This window comes from Wickerhamomyces anomalus, assembly GCF_001661255.1.
Source record: "Wickerhamomyces anomalus NRRL Y-366-8 unplaced genomic scaffold WICANscaffold_3, whole genome shotgun sequence".
Lineage (NCBI taxonomy): Eukaryota > Fungi > Ascomycota > Saccharomycetes > Phaffomycetales > Wickerhamomycetaceae > Hansenula > Hansenula anomala.
This window is the reverse complement of record NW_017567112.1, coordinates 1,816,334-1,833,029: the sequence shown is the minus strand read 5'-3', so window position 1 is coordinate 1,833,029 and position 16,696 is coordinate 1,816,334. Positions and strand designations below refer to the sequence as shown.

The window sequence follows — 16,696 nt, the reverse complement described above, 5'->3', positions numbered from 1 at the left end:
GATGATGAGTTCAATGTGTTGAACAATGACTTTAGTTATTTGTTGTGGTTCGAAAGTTAATATTTTTTGGTACCTGATTTTCCTCATTTCATTTTTCCTTTTCGCAAGATTTTTTGTTTGTTGATCGAATTCGCGGAAAAGCGCGAAAGCAATAATGATACGGGAAGCATCAGAATAACTACAAGGTAAATTATCTCTCTTTATAATGCCTGTTATTGTTATATTTCAATATATGTATGTTTTGTATTGTAATCAATCACTGAATGAATATCTAGAAACAATCTTTTTTTTTGAGAAAGCATCGTGAGAAGAAAAAAAAATACCCGAATAAAGCCCAACAAAATGATTAACCTAGCTAACCAGGATATTGGACAATTGTGATATGCTATAATATTTAATTTGATCTTTTATAACATCTAGTAAATAAATAATGGTACACAGAGTTGAACTGGTCAACTCAAACAAATAAAATTTCTGTAAAACGCTTTTTTTTAAACTCTTAAAATTCATTATTATTAGGTCATTGGACATTGAATGATTACTTTAATTTGTGGAATAATCTTGGAGCGACACAGTCGTTAAGATGATGTTGTAAATGGAAGAATTCTTCAACACAGTCTTCTTTGTAATCTTTGTCTTCGTAATCTGGTTCTTCTTGTTCTTTGGTAACTCTTTCAACACATTCTTGGTAGTGGTGGACATATGGTTTAATGCTTTCATGTTGAGCACATTCTTCTCTTAATGTATCTAATGGATCACCACCTTCTTCGTCTTCGTCTTCATCTTCATCTTCATCTTCATCATCTTCGTCTTCATCGTCACCACCTTCTTCGGATTCTTCAATAGTTTCTTCAGATGATTCTTCGGATGATTCTTCTTCTTTTGGTTCTTCTTCTTTTGGTTCTTCTTCTTTGGTTTCTTCTTCTTCCTTTGGTTCTTCTTCTTCTTCCTTTGGTTCTTCTTCTTTCTTTTCTTCTACTTTTTCATCTTGTTGTGCAGGTTTTGGTTCACCTTTTGGTTCATCTTGTTGTGATTTTTCTTTTGAAAGGTCAGCATCTGGAGTATTCGGTTTAGCATCACCTTCTTTGTTTTCATCTTTACCTTCAATAGTTGTACTTGATGGTGTAGATTCGTTAGTTGATCTAGTTGAGTTATCCACAACGGTTTCAGCCTAATTGATGTTAGCAATCTCGAGAATCAATAAAATTTATCAAGTAAATCATACTCACGTCGTTGTCAGCAAAAGCCAATGTTGGGGCAAAAGTTTCAATTAAACCTGAGAAGAATGACATTGTTATAAAATTGGTTTGATCTTGTTGGTAATTACTCAAAGAACCGTGTTGTTGTTTAAATGGTTTTCTCACTCTTCCTATTGCTAACAAAATTTTGAAATTTTTAAAGTGAATTGTCTTATTGGCTGGAAAATCAGCCGAAATTTACCCTGAATTTGTGGGTGACATTGAATCAAAAACTAAGCATAACTACTAGAAATCGTGTATAACTGTTTTAGTTGAGCTAGTCGAAATCACATTTAAACCCATAAAGATAAAAGCACTCTGCATATTGTGTCAAAATTTATGTCTGGATCTTGTAATTTGTAAATGGTTCGACTTTGACATAGAAATTTCATAGTGTTGGTCTTACCACAAAATAGTTGTTAAGAGACACATCTATATAACCAGATCAAATAAAATTTATATGACAAAGTAGTTTTATAGTGAAATCAAGAGTAATGAGTTTATGAGGTGAACCAATACAATAAGTTTCAGAAAGTCTGTAAATTACCAAAAAGGGGCTTTACGAATCAGACATTGGATCTGATATACATTTATGCTAGTCTAGATGAACTGAAGATGAACTAAAGATGAACTATCATAAACAGATATATGGTATCTCAAAATGATAAAAACTCTACAACTCATCAATATCAGTATTTCAAAACTTAAACTTTCCATTAAAAAACTTTTTTTAAATATAATTACAACCAGTTTTAATAATCAAACTTAAGCTTTTTCAGAAGCTCTAGCTCTTTTAGCAGCTTTAGCTTGAGATTTAGCACCTAAGATGTGACCACCCCAGTGTTTTCTGTTTTCTTCAAATTTATCGTTGAAGTTAGCAGTAACAGTTGAGACTAAAGTAGCTAATGAAGCTTCATCTTCTGGTTTAACTTCAGTTAAAGCAGCAACGGCAGCGGTTTTTAAGTGAACTAAAGTACCTAATCTAGCTTTACCTTTGACAATAGCGTATGGAACTCCTAATTTTCTGCATAAAGCTGGTAAAAAGATAACTAATTCAATTGGGTCAACATCGTTGGCAATTAAAACTAATTTAGCTTTTTTGTTTTCAATTAAAGAAACAACATGGTTTAAACCGTATTTAACAACAAATGGTTTTGGAGAAGCATCTTGTTTAGATTTACCTTCTGCAATGGCGGCAGCTTCTTTGGTTAATCTTTCTTTCTTTTGAGCAGCAGTTTCTGGTCTGTATTTGTTGAATAATTTGAAAGCTTGAGCAGCAGTGTTTCTGTCTAAAGTATGTTGGAATTGAGCAATAGCTGGAGGAACTTTTAATCTCATAGACAAGACTTTTCTTTGTCTTTGTAATCTAACATATTCTGGCCATTTAACGAATCTTGACAAGTTTCTTTTTGGTTGAATGTTTTGACCAATACCAAATTTCTTTGGTTTTGATTCAGCTAATGGGTTTTTTGAACCTTTAGCTTTGGTGACTTTTGAACCAGCTAATGGGGCTGGAGCGACTTTTTTACCTTTTGGAGCCATTTTGTAAAGATGTTGATCAAGGGAATAGATAACAGCTTCAAGAACGTAGAGTATCGAAGATGTAGTTTTTTTCACCTATTTGAAACTCCTCTATGAAAAAAAAAATATTCGGTATGGGAAGCACCATACTTAAAACATGGTAAGTCGCGAATTTTTGAGTTTTTCGCGAAGAGTTTCGAAAAAAATGAGTGGGTTTGAAAAATGTGACTGTTAGAAATTTCAAAAACCCTAAAGGTGTTGGGATGTACTGATAAGAACATAGAATTTTGGCAGACGTCAAAATACTAGATAGATACACCAAATCGTTAATTCAAGACATTGTACACCAAGGCCAGGATGATACAGCGAAGCAATTGTCAAAGGGATGAATAAGAGTACTTTGATTCAGACTGGTGGGAGCAGTTATGACTTTATGAACCCTGAAACACGTTATACAAGGGTGTGTAGTTAGATACAAAATAGCTTACGCTACATACATTTAGCCAAGATCTTACTTCCTCGTTCTCAAATCTTTAAGATCATTGTACCGATAGGAAGAGAGCTAGCGCTACAATTATCGTATTCATGAATATCTTTTTGTATTAAAATTAAAATCAAATTGTTTTGAATATTGAAGATCATCAGATCATAAAAAACCATCATGAATCCTCTATTAAATATGGATATAACTTTCAATGAACTTATGATGGGTGAATATTATTATTAAAAAAGTCAAAAAACCAAAAACCCCTTGTAAATAAATATTGTTTTCCTAAATGAAAAAACATATAGGCATATTAAACATCACACTCTAATGAAAAAAACCAAACAGCTAGTGTACATTAAGCAAAATAAAAAAAGAATCTCATCAATCATTAATCAAGAAACCAAAAGGAACAAACCCTAATTACCTGGAATCCAACCTTTAGCTCTTTCAATAGCTCTTTCCCATAGTTGCCAATGAGTTCTTCTATCTTTATCTTCACTCTTAGATTCAAAAGATTCATCAGATTCACCACCAATAGCTTCAACGACATCAGTTAAATCTGTCCATAATCTTTTATTTGGATCTGGGTTTGAAACACCAGCAGCAATGGCAGCACCCAATGCAGTAGCTTCACTATTTGGAGATCTTCTAACAGTAACACAAGGACCCAAGATATCAGCTTGAATTTGCATAACTTCATCAGATTTGGACATACCACCATCAACAGCCAATAAGGATAAAGGAGCATGTTCATAAGTACCAACAGATTGATCCAAGAAATCCTCAGCAGCACCAGCATCTGAAGCCATAGCTTTCAAGATGGCTCTAGCTTGATAACAAACACCTTCTAAAGCGGCTCTTGCAATATGAGAAGCTGAAGTGTATTGAGTCAAACCTAAAATAGTACCTCTAGCTTCAGGATCCCAATAAGGAGCAAATAAACCAGAAAATGCAGGAACGAAAACAACACCACCAGAATTTGGCACCAAAGAGGCTAAAGGACCAATATCTTGAGCTTTTGCAATCAATCTCAAATTATCTCTCAACCATTGAACAACTGAACCAGCAACTGCAATGGAACCTTCAAGGGCATAATGAGGGAAATTTTCATCCTTGGTTAAAGATGGGAACCAAAATCCAACAGTTGTCAATGCACCATGTTTTGAAATTAAATGTTTTTCACCAGTATTGTATAAAAGAAAACAACCAGTACCATAAGTACATTTAGCAGCACCTTTTCTTAAAGCCAATTGACCAACTAATGAAGCAGATTGATCACCTAAACAACCAGAAATTGGAACATTTTCAATATGTTTTAATTTTGAAATTGCAACTTCACTTAAAGCGCCTGGATACCCCAATTTAGCCAAGTTTGGAACGGTGAAAGAACCGTAAAATTCTGAAGAGGAGACAATTTTAGGGAATGAAATTTTTTTAGGGGAAATATCCCACAATTTAAATAATTCATCATCATATTCAAAAGTTTCAATATTCATAAACATTGTTCTTGAAGCATTTGTAACATCTGAAACATATGAATTTTCCTTGGTCAAGTTATAAATTAACCATGTATCAATAGTACCAAACATTAAATCATCACCTTGATCATATAGTTTTTTAATTTCATCATCATTATCCAATAACCATCTAATTTTAGCAGCACTGAAATAAGTTGAGATTGGTAAACCAGATCTTTGTCTCAATTTTTCCAAATGTGCAGCATCCACTGTAGACTTCATCTTGTTAACGATATCAGCAGTTCTAGTATCATTCCACACGATACCATAGTTGATAGATTTACCAGTCTTCTTTGACCATAAAATAGTAGTTTCTCTCATGTTTGCAATACCAATATTTGTAATTCTATATGGAGCTTCACCCTTTTCTGCTCTCTCTTTGTTTAATCTCTCCATAGTGACAACACAAGCAGCAAGACATTGAACACCATTAGCCAAGACATGAGCAGGTTTAACTTCAACCCAACCTGGGTTTGGGAATCTAAGAGTAGGACCAGCATTTGAGTTATCATTTGATTCAATTTCCAAATCTTCAGAAGCAGTGATTGTTATACCTTCAGCGGTATAGATATGAGTTTTACCATCTTCAGTTGTGTTTGCAGTAGTTGAATATTCAATTTGATGCTTTGCAACTTCTTCACCTTTTCTATTGAAGAGGATTGCTCTTGAAGAAGTTGTACCGATATCTATTGAAGCAATAAGTTGAGTAGATTTGTCGGTCATTATTGGTTATGATTTGTGTTTGTCAGTTGTTATTGATACTGTTTGAAAAGAAAGGGAAAAGGATGGAAAGAATGAGGGATTGTGAGCTATATTTATACACTCTGTGATAAAATATCTGACAATTGGGAAATCATTGATCATGGTTTGAGCGAATGCGTTTTTATGGAGAACCCGCATTTTCGTTGATGATCGAAAAAAACAAACTTTTTTTTTGTGAGAAGAAAAAAAAAGTAGCGCGCGTACAGTGAGCAGCAAGTTGAACGTTTGTAGGGTGTATTAAAGGGCTAAATGTCGAGACAAATAGAGAAGAATTAGGGGCATTATGAAGTGACGGGTAGAGAGGTTATAATAGATACTGGTGGTAATACACTTTAATACACACAATACAATAGTCAAGGGAATAGCTATCTTGTAGTGGGTGAGCAATTGTACAGGCATCGCGAGCAATAGCCTACAGGCCCAGCACTGGCCAATGAGAAGCAGCAGCGTGGACTCGCTGTGCAGCACACTCCCCGGAAAAGGTGGTTATCTCTGCAAAGCACTATGGGGCAGTACATGCCAGCCCTTTGTGAATTTCTCTTTGGAGCGTAGATCTCTGATTCACCTCCAATTTCACAGTCACAAAAGCGCTTCGGAAAAACTGAGCAACTGCTAGAGAGAGGTTCTATGAATAGCACAGGGGGATAGCTATCAGGGAGTATAGGAGCAATAACCATCTGTATTGCCAGTGAATCACTCTCAAATAACTACGCTACAGAGTCAAATACTCCCATCTCGATCAATCTCGAATTCTTCTCTACAACTTCCTCTTTGTATGCATCCCCCATAGACATGATCTGCCTCCCTCGGAACAACAACAAGAGAAACCGGACAAGGTAATTTTCAAATTTCTTGATCAACTGGCCAAATAGTCGACAAAAAGAACATCTACAAACAACATCCCATGAGGATTACTCCAACACTCTCCTCTTGATCTCAAGGCTGTCTACTCATCAATAATGACCACTCCAACAGCATTTGTCAAATTCTTCTCAGGCTAATCATCCCAAGCATCTGTAACAAGGACTGAACAAATACCTGCCTGTCCCTGGTGGCCAGAACCTCTTTGAAGTCCAGGCTCGGAGACAATAAGTTGGGTTAGGCTAAATAACCCATAACTAGTACACCCATACACTGCTTTGGGGAACAATCAACCTTTGTCCAGGCTAAAATCTATTGTTTTGTCTTTTGCGGTTAATTCTTTTGGTGGTTTTTTCGTTGTCCAATCAGGCTTAACTGCTGCAGTAAAATTTTTTGGAATTCTTCCCCCAAGGCAAAAAAAGTACAACAAAACCACAGTCGAATCGACAAATGCACTCCAAAGAATTAGTGGTTATTTCTACAGTTGATGAAAGTGAAGAAAAAACCGTTTCAATTTTCCAAAGGGGTGCGATACGATAGGTTAACATTTCCAATTTGGAAGAAAAATGCTGCTTCACCTTCATACATTTTTATTGGACAATTTGGACAAGACCAATAGATATCAACAATTCAACAAGAAATTGGTTGGAATTCATGGGGTACAATTATATCCTGGGCTAATGGTTACTGTACACATTCATTTACGGAACCAGGATGAGAAATTATGAACTGATCATATCCATATGTTGTTGACGCGTTTAAAATATTATTGAAGTTTTGTTGGACAGACTCTATGTTAAAGTATTTTGACGTTCAAATGACTACCTTGATGATTCAATTGATTTTAAGATGGTTTACATGAATCTGTAAGATCGTGGGGAATTTCTTAAAAGATGACTACTTGGGTAAAATCCTGGACAATATCAAAGATTATATTCATTACTCATGAAGTGTCTTCGTTATATTGCTACATATTACTTCATTCAAGGTATAATTGATACCCAAGTCCCTCGAGGATCATGGAAATATGTTCACCAAGGAGGATTAATCACAGAGTCACAATTATTAACCGCGTCGAACAAATTTTCACCCCCAACCCCAAGTTTTGATTCAAGGTACACGCTTCAGACTGTATTATTTTCAAAGTATTTTCAAGACATCAACATTTTAGTCTATGGGGTTAAAGGCTAAACCCAAAGCGGCAGCGTTAAAAAAGAGCCTTCCCAATTGTGTACACCCAAGTTCCAACTTCCAAGGCGGCACAATCCATATTATTATTAGGAGTTGTATTATTATTATGAAACTGCTACAATTATAGCTAGCCATGAATCGGTAATAACAATTAATATTCATAAGGATATGAATCAAAGACTCCGAGGCTCAAGTTCCTAAAGTGATCCCATAGATCTCAAAGTTTTTAAGAATCTCTGCTCAAGGTTTAACAAGGAGCTACAAACAAACCTAAACCAGCACCATGACATAGACTACAATAGCCCCCCCTTTTTCACAAGACAATTGTTTGTTTCAAGGCTTTGACGGTACGCTTTGTTGGTTTCATGTTGTTCCCTCGTTTTTTCCAAAAGTTTGATCCGCAAATTAGGCGTACATTGTCCAATTTGTCTTGAAATTGAACCTAAAACCCAACCATTTTATCAGCTAGAATCTTTTCAATACCCTTTACAGTTGATCATAGAAGTGGATACAATCATCCTTGGTGTTGATGTTGGAGGATCCAAGACAATATTAACACCATCATCAACAACTTTCATCATGGGCTTGGAAGTCCATTAACAAATTGTGGGTTAAATATACCAAAAGTAGGCTATATATTTTTTACACATATTTCCAGGCCAAGAAAGTTCTGGGATTCAAATGATTACGTCCAAGGGGTCTCTCAAAGTGTAATTTGCACACCGCTTTGTAACTTGAAGGATTTAGAAGGAATTTGTTCAACTCAGGCGTTTGTACAAGCCTATGAGAACAATAGAAGGTTAACTTAAATGACCATAGAGGAGAGGTTAAACAATTGGTTGGTTTGTGTTTAAAGAGAACAAATGATTAAATAATCACCGATCTTTTAATCAAGTCCGTTCTGGTCTTCTCATAGATGCCGTAGATTGTGTTGAATAAGACGATATTCCCATGTGTGCACAGCGCATCTGTATCGAATCAAACGATTGAAATTCCCCCAGAATGATACATACAGCAAATCTATAGATGACTACTTTATCGAGACAAATGAGTTTACATATGAGGAAAATTTTAAGGGATTGACAGTTGAGATATCAAAACTTCTTGGATGTGAGCTGGAAAACATGGAGAACAAATTTAAGGAATCCGAGAACAAATACTCTTGAATACGACAGGAACAATCTCATGAATATCCGAAGGAGCCTAGCAACATCCCCAACCACATCTTAACTAATCCTTATACACAATATTCCATTCTTTGTAAAGGTGTTGTTATAATGAATCGTTCGATCAATAACACTTTGTCTTCCCTCGCACAAATTCCCCAGACTCATACGTCTTTGATCGTCGTCTCGTAAATAGCCTACCGCCCAATCCCAAATAACCGTTACGTGGACAAACGCAACACCCCGCGAGCTCGCATATGCGGTGTGTCCGAAATGTTTTTTAGCACAAGACAAAATTTTGGGAATTGAGTTATGAACAAAAAGGTGCCATCAAGAGACAAATTTTTTTTTACAAGCACGCTGGTGATGTTGTTGGAAGCAAAAAAAAAATGGGTACTTAAAAACAACGCAAACAGTTTACAATTTGATTTCTTTTTAGAAAAAGAAGATGACTTGTTAATTTCGGTACATAATCATTATTCATTTCAATCATTCATCTCAAGTTTCAGTATAAATAATCTCACAAACCCTTGAGAAAAAAAAAACACATTTGCTCAGTTAATCTTCAAGATCATCAACTGATTACACATCATATCTCACATCAACAAGATCAAATGTCTGTTGGAAGTAAACCTGAAATTTTCCATTCAGATGATATAACTTCTGAGTTCTTGGAGGAAAACCTTCCAGGAAGACCAGTTGGTAAGTGAACTTCTTTTATATAGAAAGGAAAACTTTTGTTTTGAGATCTTTATGATTCAATAGAGTTGTTGTTTCCTATTTTCAATCAAGTGAGTTATTTTCATCATATACCCCCTTCTTCTTTCATTTTGGAACATTATGTTTTCCTTTTAATATTCAACCACTTGGTTTTAAATATGGAGACTAACTTTCTATAGCAACATATAATCAACCAAATTATCATACAGTTTATGATGAGCACAATTTATTCAATCAAAATTATAATCATGATGGTACAATACCCATACCAGGGTCATCAACAGCTTATGAATCATCATCATCTCAAAATAGAGAACAAGAATATTTAACTAACCCAAATAACATAGCTCCAACTTCTGGATTAGAACGTGCAGCAACAAATGTATCAAGACAAGAACCTCATCTATATACAAGATGGCAACATATAAGACATGCTTTTAGAGAACCATTTGCTGAATTTATTGGAACAATGGTTTTAGTGATGTTTGGTGATGGTGTTGTTGCTCAAACAAAATTATCAAAAGGTGAATCTGGTAATTATACCACTATTGCATTCTCTTGGGCCACTGCTGTGTTTTTGGGTTATACAATGTCTGCTGGTATTTCTGGTGCTCATTTAAACCCTGGTGTCACTTTATCTGCTGCTGTTTTCAGAAAATTCCCATGGAGGAAATTACCAGGTTATGTACTTGGTCAAGTTTTAGGTGGTTATATTGGTGCCTTGTTAGTTTATGGAACTTATATTCAAAGTTTTGATAATTTTGAAGGTGGAAGACATATTAGAACAGTTACTGGTGATCATGCAAGTGCTGGTGTTTTCTGTACTTTTTCTCAAGATTTCTTGAATACAAGAGGTCAAGTTGCATCTGAATTGGTTTCCTCTGCATTATTACAAATGGGTATTTTTGCAATGACTGATCCTTATAATAATCCATTAGGTAACTCATTTCCGTTTGGTTTATTCCTTTTGATTTATGGAATTGGTTCTTCATTCGGTTACCAAACCGGTTATGCTATTAATTTAGCAAGAGATTTTGCCCCAAGATTAGCTGCTGCTTCTGTTGGTGGATATGGTGCTGAATTGTTCACTTATGGTAATTATTATTTCTGGGTCCCATTAGTTATTCCATTAATTGGGTGTTTACTTGGTGCATTCATTTATGATGTCTTCATTTATCAAGGTCATGATTCTCCATTAAATCAATCTGATTTTGGTTTACATGAAAGATCTGCCCATATTAGATCATTTAGAATGAAGGATATGAAGCCAGATTTTGATGTGGAACGTCAAGCAAAACAAAATGGTGCTCATGAAATGGCTTAGATTTATTCAAAAACAACATTAACCCTTTTATTAGATATTCATATTATAATAACCATTAATCAAACCTAATATCAACATCTGAACAAAAATCATCAACAACAACAAAATTATACGTTTTCACGAAATCATGATTAGACATATTAATTCAATAAGATTATTTCTTTATAGGTTGATTGTTTTGTAGTTGAGAGTTTTTTTCTAATTCTTCCTTTGTTTGAAGCGCTGGTCTTGCACAACGTAGTTTAACCTAATCATAATGAACTGATATTCAGTCAAATCCAACTCTTTTTATACAAATCTCCATGACTCATGATGAAAACTTGAAAGACCTAATAATTTCTAATCCTTCAAAGATCTGGGCCATTTTTATTTTTTTACTCCAAATCTCAAGCTTAGCGCACCCCAGAAAAACAGCTAGACAAACTTGAAGAAAACAATCAGTTTATAAGCGAATTTAGATCTAGGCGGACTGAAGTAGGAGAAAGGCTACGAATACTCGATTGGGCCGTTGAAGCTCAATGCCCTTCAGCAAATGAGTGACTTTTAATTGATCCGTGGAAGTGGAAAATTGAACTGTATGGTGAGAAGGAACAAAGAATAAAACGGCTGAAGAAATGGAACGACAGCTTCAATGAGAAAATTTGTAAACGGAACAGGAAAAGGATGGTGATACTATTGGATGGTTTATTCATGTTTAGATGTGAAAAATATTGAAAGGCATTATGCAAAGAAGGCTTAACACCTTTTTATGACTCTTACAATCTTGACCAATGCTATTAAATGTATCATTCATTAAAATCCTTTCATCATCTCTTCACCTTGTAAAGAATAAAATCAATATACAAGCACTAATCAATGTAGATAAAATCAAAGCATCTCTTTTTCTTCTTGTATTAATCTTGGAAATGACAACATTTAAACCTGGAATTGAACTCATACTATTCCCAATTCTACTTGATGCATTATTTATAACAGAGTTTGAGCTCAACAAGTTTTCTCTTGTTTCATAAGCCCTACTTATTAAAGTGTCTGCGAAATTATTCAATCTATTTGCACGAACACTTTCATCTTGAATATAATCCAATTCATTTTCAATTTGATTTGTTTTTTGATGTTGTTCGATATCTGATTTGACATTGAATAATAAATTTAATTTATTACGCTCTTGTAATATTGAACTTCTTATTTGTCCAAAGTTTTTCCAATTTTCTTGTAGAATCTCTTTATGTCTTGATAATTGTTGTAATTTAACCGTTGATATTGAAGAATCTGATTCCGTGATTCTAGTCAAGTTGTTTAGGATTTCATCTCTCTAGATTAACGGTTGTTAGCAAATGACTGTTTTACGATGTCAATGTTAATTCAAACTCACCTTATGCAATATCGTTTCAATCTGTTTTTCCAATTTGGTCTCTTCGGCTGTTGGACTACTTGTTGATGAAACAGCAAAACTTGAATATCTAGACAAGAGCGCGCTTGTTTGATTTTCTAATGAAACAGCCTGTGATCTTATTGATGAAAATGAAGACATTGTACCCTTGTTTGTTTCAACTCTGATCAATTGTGTCACAATGTTCAATTGTTCTCTTGTGTTTGTTTTTGATCAAAGCATTCCTATCTCCTAAACTTTTTAGATCACTGTGTTCTCAGATATACACAGGGATGTTGAGCCCACTCTGCCTAGATTCTCAATTGTTCCGAGCCTAGCAGAGCTCACCTTCACGTAAATTCCAGCACGCACCCAGCCTAACTCAATAAAACTCATCAACTTTAACATTAAACAGTATCCCACCATAAACACTAAACCAATTGTTCAAATAATCTTGTTCTTCACTATTTTGTAGGAAATCACTAGTATTACAAGGATGTATAAACCACCAAGTCTCATCTTCACATTGTCCTAAACTTATTGGAAATTCCGAAGGTATTTGTAAAAAAGACTGGATTTCTTCAAGTTTGTTGATTGATGTTGATGTTTCAATCTCCATATCATCTTGGATAATGTATTGTGGCTTAAAGTATTTGAAGTAGAGGATTGGCAATGCATAATTGTTGTTGTAACGGATCATGAATTGGATATGACCTGGTGTATTAACGTTTGATGGTGATGAAGTTCCCTTGATTAGATCTTTGCTTGAAAAGGATGTTGTTGATTGTTGGATTGATTTGATAGCTGACAGTTTCGCCATGCGACTCAATAGTCTAGGTAATTGTTCATTATATTGGGCTTCACTGATCATGTTTGACCTTTATTTTGGCTCTTAGTTTCTGAACTAGTTTGGTTTGAATTTAAAGAACCTTTCAAAATTGTCAGAAATTAATTGGCACAGCGCAACAATTAAAATGATCAATACGAAACTACACATCTCTTAATTTCTTAATTTTTTTTTCATATTTGTTTTCTTTTTTCCCTATACAATATTGATATGTTCAATCTTGTCTTCTTATATTTGTTCCTTTGAGCTTTAAAGCCTTCATAAGAATAGTATTATAGTATAAATAGTATGTTCAAAAGGCTCAACCTTTTCTTTTTCAATCTTTCAATCTCCCACTCAAGATAAATATAAAAATAAAATGATATTAAAAATGCAACAACCCGTTATAAATTTTCTTCAACTTCGAATTTAAGCAAAAGCTAAAGATTTTTTAACTTCAGCAATAGCTCTACCTGGATTCAAACCTTTTGGACATGTTCTTGTACAGTTCATAATGGTATGACATCTGTACATGGACATTGAGTTTTCCAACATTTCTCTTCTAACTTTACTAGCTTGATCTCTTGAATCAATCAACCATCTATAAGCTTGCATTAAAACAGCAGGACCTAAATATTCTTGTTGATTCCACCAGTATGAAGGACAAGAAGTTGAACAACAAGCACATAAAATACATTCATATAAACCATCCAATTTCTTTCTATCTTCAATACTTTGCAAATTTTCTTTACCATCTTCTGGAAGTGAATCTCTTTGTAAATATGGTTGAATTGATTTATATTGTTTATAGAAATGAGTTAAATCTGGAACTAAATCTCTAACAACAAACATATGAGGTAATGGATAGATTTTGGTTTCCTTTTTAACATCTCTATCAATTCTACATAAACATGCTAAAGTATTTCTACCACCAATGTTCATAGCACATGACCCACAAATACCTTCTCTGCATGATCTTCTGAAAGTTAAAGTAGCATCTTGTTCATTTTTGATCTTGATTAAAGCATCTAAAATCATAGGACCACAATCGTTTAAATCAACTTGATATTCTTGTAATGTTGGTTTTTCTTGTGGTTTATCTGGAGACCATCTATAAATTTTAAAACTCTTCAACAAAGCTGGTTTTTCTGTAGTTGTGGCTAAACCTCTAGTGGCAGCAGTCCATGATCTTGGAAGTGAAAGCACTGATCTTCTCAATGTGTTCATTTTGTGTATAATGTGTTTAGAATATTTAAGGGGAATACGTAGGAAAAAGATACAATAAGATGAAGAAAATATGTGTATGATCGAGTTTTTCATTCATCAACACAACTCTCTGTTACATACAAATCCATAGGCGGCCAAAAGGTCATCGGTCCCGTTCTGGTGATTCCCGGTAGGCCCAACACACAGAACCTCCGGGCATGTCAGCATCTGAGAATTTCCAGCGCCGTGATTGGCTAATAGGTCATTCGCAGGGAGCCCCGGAAGGACAGGAGCTCTCGGGTGGCTCCCAAAGAGGAAGTTAGCTTAAAGTGGAAATGGTTAGAAGTGCATGGGTGGCTATATAGTAATGTGTCAATATCTATAGTCTGTTGATCAAGTGATGGTTCACTATCGAAGAAGAAAGCTACATTGTTCTCGAAGTGTGTTGTTGCTCATCTCGTTATACGAGATGTCCTTGTCCAAGAGGTGGCATGGTGGTTCTTTGGGAATGAACAATGGTGGTACACCACTTGATGGTGTGGACAAGTAACCTTTGAGTTCAGGACTACATAATCAGTTATACCCATCTCAAACTATATTTTGTGTCAAATTAATATTAATAAACATACTTGAAATCTAAAGCATCTGAACCTGTTCTTTCAACTTTCTTATCAACTTTATCACCATCCATGATCTTTTGCTTTGAGGAATTTTCATAATGCAAATATTTAACCATAACAACACTACAAATCATCCCCATAACTGAACATCCTAATGAAAATGAGTTTCCCAATTTATAAGGAGACTTCCGGTAGATTTGACCTGCAACAACACCAGCCAAGTTCCCTATTGTTTGATTACATCCAAGAGCTGTAGCTCGACGATAATGAGGAGCCATATTATTATTCAACCATGTAATACTCAAACCAACTGATCCATATAATGGGAACGCAATCAAATAAGTGGCAAAATAATTAACACCACCTTTCTTCGAAGTTAATAAAATAATGTATCCAATCATACCCAGTGTGTTTAATCCTAAGATTAATGGCCATTTGATATTATAACGATCACTTATAAATGAAACAGAACCGACAGAGATCGCAGCAACAGCATAAACAGGAACTGATAAATATTGAGCAGCCATTGTATCATAGCCTAATTGTAATTTCAAAATTGATGGTAAGAATGTGGAGAATCCATACAAGACTAAATCAACAGAAAATTGCATCAAGCAACTAATGGCAACTTTTGGATCAATAAAAGCTTTGATCACTTCTTTCTTATCAAATTTTTGGTTCCCCATATAACGTCTTTGTTGTTCAGCTCTTATACTCATCATGTGTTTCTCTTCTTCAGTTAAAAATTTAGCCTTTGTTGGATCATCTGGTAAACCAAACCAAACCCAAACCCCTGCACATAATGAAATACAACCTTCAATAACGTATAACCAACTCCAACTCAAGAAATCACCTCTTGGTTTAATCTTGGTGATACCAGTGGCAATCAACCCCCCAAATGCACCAGAAGCACAAGAACAAACATATAACCAACCTAATCTTTTAGCTTGTTCTTGACGTTTATAAGTCATTGTAATGTATAAACTTTGCGATGGGAAAACACTTCCTTCGAATAAACCAAGCAATAAACGAGTTAAAACCAACGTACCATAGCTTCTAACAAAACAGGTGAAAATAGTAACTAAACTCCAACAGACTAACGCAATTGTGATAAATCTATGAGGGCCTAATCTTTTGACTAAAAGCACACCGGGAATCTCAACACAAATATAAGTTGCATAGAAAACCGAAACAGCAGTGGAATATTGTGATTGAGTTAAACCTAATTGATCATCTAATCCAACAATTTTAGCATTACCGATATTGGACCTATCCAAAAATGACAAGAAATAAATAACACAAAACATTGGTAAAATAAAACGATCTAGCTTTCGAACTAATTTAGCCTCTTTGACAGGGTCTATCGAAAGATCATCAAATTCACCTAATTCCTTGACATTACCATTAACAAAACTATTTTCAGATGCAGACTTGACCTCAGTCATATTGATATCTTTGGTTGGTTCACTCATCTTTAATTATCACTTGAGCTTTATGTGTTTCTTTAGGATAATACCACTGGCTTAAATACAAGTTGAGCTTCCACTGGGGGAGATCTTAATTTCTCAATCTAATCAACTGTTTTATCACCTCATAATCATGACCCGAAAAAACAAACAGAGCGTTCTGTGACTTTGATACAGTGTTCAACATAGTCAAGACTCGAAAACATTTTTGATGAGTTAAAGTTCCCCCAGTTGAAAAATACTGCGCTGGCGAAATCTCACTGGGGGAGGTCTCGAAAAGTTGAGAGGAGATTTTTTACGTGAGAAAACTGTAGGAGATTACCTACTTTGGATCTGTGCGTGATGAGCTTATCCTATTGTTTTGTTCTATTGGCTACGTCTTTGGAGATCTGTGACTAACTTTCAAGATTATAGATTGCAGG

General features: G+C 34.8%; 9 protein-coding genes across 9 annotated transcripts; 2 read left to right on the top strand and 7 right to left on the bottom strand.

Annotated features, from left to right (window-relative positions):
• Window positions 1-538: 538 nt before the first annotated feature.
• WICANDRAFT_78945 (cytochrome b-c1 complex subunit 6 family protein) lies at window positions 539-1,292 on the bottom strand (the record flags this gene model as incomplete). The annotated part of the gene is made up of 2 exons (XM_019184810.1): window positions 539-1,171; window positions 1,230-1,292. The coding sequence occupies 2 exons, from the start codon at window positions 1,290-1,292 to the stop codon at window positions 539-541; spliced, it is 696 nt and encodes a 231-aa protein (XP_019039549.1).
• A 563-nt stretch (window positions 1,293-1,855) lies between these two features.
• WICANDRAFT_92657 (60S ribosomal protein eL8) lies at window positions 1,856-2,908 on the bottom strand. The gene has a single exon (XM_019186376.1). The coding sequence runs from the start codon at window positions 2,778-2,780 to the stop codon at window positions 2,004-2,006; it is 777 nt and encodes a 258-aa protein (XP_019039548.1). The 5' UTR covers window positions 2,781-2,908; the 3' UTR covers window positions 1,856-2,003.
• Window positions 2,909-3,418: 510 nt separating this feature from the next.
• GUT1 (glycerol kinase) lies at window positions 3,419-5,486 on the bottom strand (the record flags this gene model as incomplete). Its single annotated transcript, XM_019185671.1, has 2 exons — window positions 3,419-3,429; window positions 3,671-5,486. 2 exons carry the CDS (start codon window positions 5,484-5,486, stop codon window positions 3,419-3,421), a joined length of 1,827 nt encoding a protein of 608 aa, XP_019039547.1.
• Window positions 5,487-6,952: 1,466 nt separating this feature from the next.
• Window positions 6,953-7,114, top strand: WICANDRAFT_84219 (uncharacterized protein; the record flags this gene model as incomplete). The annotated part of the gene is made up of 1 exon (XM_019185670.1): window positions 6,953-7,114. One exon carries the CDS (start codon window positions 6,953-6,955, stop codon window positions 7,112-7,114), a length of 162 nt encoding a protein of 53 aa, XP_019039546.1.
• A 2,764-nt stretch (window positions 7,115-9,878) lies between these two features.
• Window positions 9,879-10,787, top strand: FPS1 (Fps1p; the record flags this gene model as incomplete). Its single annotated transcript, XM_019181811.1, has 1 exon — window positions 9,879-10,787. A coding segment is annotated over one exon (909 nt), but the record flags the coding sequence as incomplete, so codon positions are not given.
• Window positions 10,788-11,601: 814 nt separating this feature from the next.
• Window positions 11,602-12,318, bottom strand: GOS1 (Gos1p; the record flags this gene model as incomplete). The annotated part of the gene is made up of 2 exons (XM_019183457.1): window positions 11,602-12,099; window positions 12,160-12,318. 2 exons carry the CDS (start codon window positions 12,316-12,318, stop codon window positions 11,602-11,604), a joined length of 657 nt encoding a protein of 218 aa, XP_019039544.1.
• Window positions 12,319-12,538: 220 nt separating this feature from the next.
• On the bottom strand, window positions 12,539-13,027 carry ATG10 (E2-like conjugating enzyme; the record flags this gene model as incomplete). Its single annotated transcript, XM_019184809.1, has 1 exon — window positions 12,539-13,027. One exon carries the CDS (start codon window positions 13,025-13,027, stop codon window positions 12,539-12,541), a length of 489 nt encoding a protein of 162 aa, XP_019039543.1.
• A 384-nt stretch (window positions 13,028-13,411) lies between these two features.
• On the bottom strand, window positions 13,412-14,209 carry SDH2 (succinate dehydrogenase iron-sulfur protein subunit SDH2; the record flags this gene model as incomplete). The annotated part of the gene is made up of 1 exon (XM_019185669.1): window positions 13,412-14,209. One exon carries the CDS (start codon window positions 14,207-14,209, stop codon window positions 13,412-13,414), a length of 798 nt encoding a protein of 265 aa, XP_019039542.1.
• Window positions 14,210-14,804: 595 nt separating this feature from the next.
• Window positions 14,805-16,253, bottom strand: WICANDRAFT_30381 (allantoate permease family MFS transporter; the record flags this gene model as incomplete). Its single annotated transcript, XM_019181729.1, has 1 exon — window positions 14,805-16,253. One exon carries the CDS (start codon window positions 16,251-16,253, stop codon window positions 14,805-14,807), a length of 1,449 nt encoding a protein of 482 aa, XP_019039541.1.
• Between the last annotated feature and the right edge of the window lie 443 nt (window positions 16,254-16,696).